Source organism: Nicotiana tomentosiformis, chromosome 2, assembly GCF_000390325.3.
Source record: "Nicotiana tomentosiformis chromosome 2, ASM39032v3, whole genome shotgun sequence".
NCBI lineage: Eukaryota > Viridiplantae > Streptophyta > Magnoliopsida > Solanales > Solanaceae > Nicotiana > Nicotiana tomentosiformis.
The window spans coordinates 113,141,325-113,145,380 of record NC_090813.1 but is presented as its reverse complement, the minus strand read 5'-3'; the positions used below and the strand labels follow the sequence as shown (position 1 = coordinate 113,145,380).

The following is a 4,056-nucleotide window of genomic DNA, read 5'->3' as shown; positions in this document are numbered from 1 at the left end:
CAGTCGTAACCGGGAGTTGAATAGAAGAACCAAGTCACCCCTCCTTGAATTCTTTGTTCCGGGCATATTTGTCATGTAAGTACTTTATTTTGTCTTTATACAAGGACGAGCTGGAATAAGCATGAAACCGGAATTTATCAAGTCCATTGAGTTGCTCTACCCGGAGGTTGGTTGCTACATCCTATTCAAGGTTTAACTTCTTGAGCGCCCATATGGCCTTGTTACCTAACTCAACCGGAAGATGGCATGCTTTCCCAAATACCAACCGGTACGGAGACATACCAATTGGAGTCTTGTACGTAGTTCTATAAGCCCACAAAGCATCGTCAAGTTTCTTTGACCAATCCGTCTGGTTTGTATTGACAGTTTTTGATAATATGCTCTTTATCTCCTTGTTGGAGACCTCAACTTGTCCACTAACCTGGGGATGATAAGGGATTGACACCTTATGATTGACACCATACTTGGAAAGTAAAGTGTCGAAAGCCTTATTGCAGAAATGAGAACCCCCATCACTGATGATTGCCCGAGGGGTGCCAAACCGTGTGAAGATAATTTTCTTTAGGAACACCACCACACTCCATGCCTCATTCTTGGGCAAAGCTACAGCTTCAACCCACTTTAAAACATAATCAACAACAACCAGAATATAAGTGTTACCACAGGAACTCACAAATGGCCCCATGAAGTCTATCCCTCACACGTCAAAAATATCGATCTCAAGAATAGTGGTGAGAGGTATTTCATCCTTCTTGGAAATTCCACCAGCTCTTTGGCATTCATCACACCTCTTAACAAGCTCACTTGTATCTTTATACAGGGTAGGCCAATAAAATCCATAGCTAAGAACCTTTGAAGCAGTTCTCGCCCCACCATGATGACCACCCTAGGGAGAGGAATGGCAAGCATCAAGAATATTCATTTGCTACTCTTCCGGGACACATCTCCGGATCACACCATCATTGCAAATCTTGATAAAAAAGGGCTCGTCCCAATAATAATCCAAGTTATCCCGTTTGAGTTTCTTCCTTTGGTTAAAAGAGAGCTCACTCGGGATAATTCCAGTCACAAGAAAGTTAGCCACATCGGCAAACCAAAGCATACCATTCAAAGACACGGAGAGGAGTTGTTCATTCGGGAATGAATCATTGATTTTGAGGCCATTGTGGGGCCTTCCTTCCTCTTCTAAGCGAGACAAGTGGTCCGCCACTTGATTATCACTTCCTTTTCTATCAACGATTTCAAGGTAAAACTCTTAAAGTAGAAGAACCCATCTTATCAACCTAGCCTTCGAGTCCTTCTTGGTCATCAAGTAACGGAGTGCCGCGTGATCAGTGTGCACAATCACTTTGGCACCCATGAGATATGGCCTGAACTTTTCCATGGCGAAGACAATGGATAATAACTCTTTATCGGTCACCGTATAATTGACTTGGGCATCATTCATCGTTTTACTTGCATAATAGACCGGATGAAATATCTTGTTGACCCTTTGCCCCAAAATTGCTCCTACCGCAACGTCACTAGCATCGCACATGAGCTCAAATGGTAAGTTCCAATTGGGTGCGGTGATGATGGGAGTGGTTGTCAATTTATACTTGAGAAGCTCAAAAGCTTTCATGCAATCTTCATTGAACACAAACTTTGCATCCTTTTCTAGCAGCTTGCACAAGGGGTTCACCACTTTTGAGAAATCCTTAATGAACCTTTGGTAGAACCCCGCGCGCCCAAGAAAGCTCCTAACTCCCTTGACGAAAGTAGGAGGAGGGAGTTTTGAAATAACTTCAATCTTTGCTTTGTCCACTTCAATACCGTCCTTTGAGATCTTATGGCCGAGGACAATGCCCTCCTCAACCATAAAGTAACATTTTTCCCAATTAAGCACTAGGTTGGTCTCTTCACAATGGGCCAACACTTTGTCAAAATTATCCAAGAATTCTTCAAATGAGTCCCCCACAACACTGAAATCATCCATGAACACTTCGAGGACGTCCTTCACCATATCCATAAATATTGCCATCATACACCGCTGAAAGGTAGCCGGTGCATTACACAAACCAAACAGCATCTGTGAGAATGCAAAAGTTCCATACGGACATGTGAATGTGGTTTTCTCTTGGTCCTACGGTGCAATAAGAATCTGGTTGTATCCTGAGTACCCATCCAAAAAGCAATAGTAGGCACGCCCGGCAAGTTTGTCCAACATTTGATCAAGAAAGGGCAATGGAAAGTGGTCTTTGCGGGTCACTTTGTTCAGCTTTCTATAGTCCATACATACCCTCCATCCGGTGACAGTACGAGTGGGGATCAACTCATTTTTCTCATTTGTGACCACAGTCATACCCCCTTCTTCGGCACACATTGTACCGGTGAAGTCCATGAGCTATCCGAAATAGGGTACACAACCCCTACATCAAGCCACTTGACAATTTCCTTCTTAATGACCTCTTGCATAGCCTCGTTCAACCTCCTTTGATATTCCATGGAGGGTTTGGCATCATCCTCTAGTATAATTTTGTGCATGCAAAAGGAGGGGCTTATACCCCGAATGTCAGCCAAAGTCCATCCAATTGTCTTTATCCTTTTTTGAAGCACTGCAAGGGTAGAGTCTACCTGTACGTTAGTTAGGCAAGCAGAAATAATAACAGCTAATGTGGAAGAAGGGCCTAAGAATTCATACATGAGGTGTGAAGGCAAAGGTTTCAACTCCAATGTTGGTGGCTCCTCGATTGAGGGCTTTGTTGGTGGAGTCTTCCGATTTTCCAAGTCCAATAAAAGTTTACGGGGCCCATATGAGTAGAATCACATTCCTTGCAACACATTTGCACATTCAACCAAGCCTTCCTTTTCATCATCCTCATGGTTTAGCAACACAACTTCCAAAGGCTCTTTCACATTGATCATGGCATTCGTGTCATCAACTATCACCTCCGTCACAAGATCCACAAAAGAGTAATTTTTATTGCTATTTGGTTGCCTCATTGATTTACACACGTGGAATACAACTTTTTTATCGCCCACTCGGAAGGTGATCTCCCCTGCTTTCACATTCACCAATGCCTTCCCTGTTGCTAGGAAAGGTCTCCCTAATATTATAGGCACCTCATAGTCTACTTCGCAGTCGAGAATCACAAAATCAGCAAGCAAAATAAACTTGTTGATCCGGACTAGAACATCATCAATAATACCAAGCGGCCTTTTCATTGTCCGATCCGCCATTTGTAATCTCATGGAAGTAGCTCTTGGTTGCCCAATACCTAGTGTCTTGAACACGAAATATGGTATCAAATTAATACTTGCTCCTAGATCACACAAGGCTTTTGCAAAAACGACTCTACCAATGGTGCATGGAATTGTAAAGGCACCGGGATCTTCAAGATTTGGAGCCATCGAGTGCACAATGGCACTCACTTGATGAGTCATTTTGATGGTCTCACAATTCATAGATCTCTTCTTAGTTACCAAGTCCTTCATGAACTTGGCATATCCCGACATTTGTTCGAGAGCTTCCACCAAGGGCACATTGATTGACGAACTTTTCATCATCTCAATAAACTTCTTGAATTGGTTTTCATTATTTTGCTTTGAAAGCATTTGAGGATACGGTGGTGGAGGCCTTGGTAAAGGGGCCTTGGCTTTAGGCACTACCATTTTCGGTATGTCTATCACGTGTTTCCTAGACGGGTTCACATCATTTCGAGTCTCCTCCATGTTGTCATTGCTCTCGATCCTCACTTCATCATTCACATTCTCATAATTGGCTTGAACCTCACCATCTTCTTGCAACATAACATCTTCACTCACAATCTTCTTTGGATCAGAAGTACTTGCATCTCCACCTCTACCGCTTCTTGTGTTCACTGCCATAGCATGGCCTGTATGGTTCCCACCCTTCGGGTTTACTACCGTATCACTTGGTAGTGCCCCCTTAGGGAGAGTATTCAATGCTTGAGAAATTTGACCCAGTTGTACTTCCAAGTTGCAAATAGAGGTAGTATGGAAGGCTATTTGGGCATCGGAGTCAGCATTCCTTTCCAGCATTTGTTTTTACATATT

At 43.1% G+C, this 4,056-nt stretch overlaps 1 protein-coding gene across 1 annotated transcript; it reads right to left on the bottom strand.

Annotated features, from left to right (window-relative positions):
- Positions 1-925: 925 nt before the first annotated feature.
- Positions 926-2,682, bottom strand: LOC138905419 (uncharacterized). The gene is made up of 3 exons (XM_070193943.1): positions 2,344-2,682; positions 1,644-2,068; positions 926-1,229 (listed from the first exon to the last, which is right to left on the bottom strand). The coding sequence occupies exons 1-3, from the start codon at positions 2,680-2,682 to the stop codon at positions 926-928; spliced, it is 1,068 nt and encodes a 355-aa protein (XP_070050044.1).
- Between the last annotated feature and the right edge of the window lie 1,374 nt (positions 2,683-4,056).

What these genes read in the sequence shown, in the direction of transcription:
- LOC138905419 (XM_070193943.1), bottom strand. Translation starts at nt 2,682, where the DNA reads ATGTATGAATTCTTAGGCCCTTCTTCCACATTAGCTGTTATTATTTCT. An exon ending in AATGTGTGCCGAAGAAGGGG is followed by an intron (nt 2,069 to 2,343) that starts GTATGACTGTGG and finishes GCATTCTCACAG; the next exon opens with ATGCTGTTTGGTTTGTGTAA. An exon ending in CTGCTAGAAAAGGATGCAAA is followed by an intron (nt 1,230 to 1,643) that starts GTTTGTGTTCAA and finishes AATCGTTGATAG; the next exon opens with AAAAGGAAGTGATAATCAAG.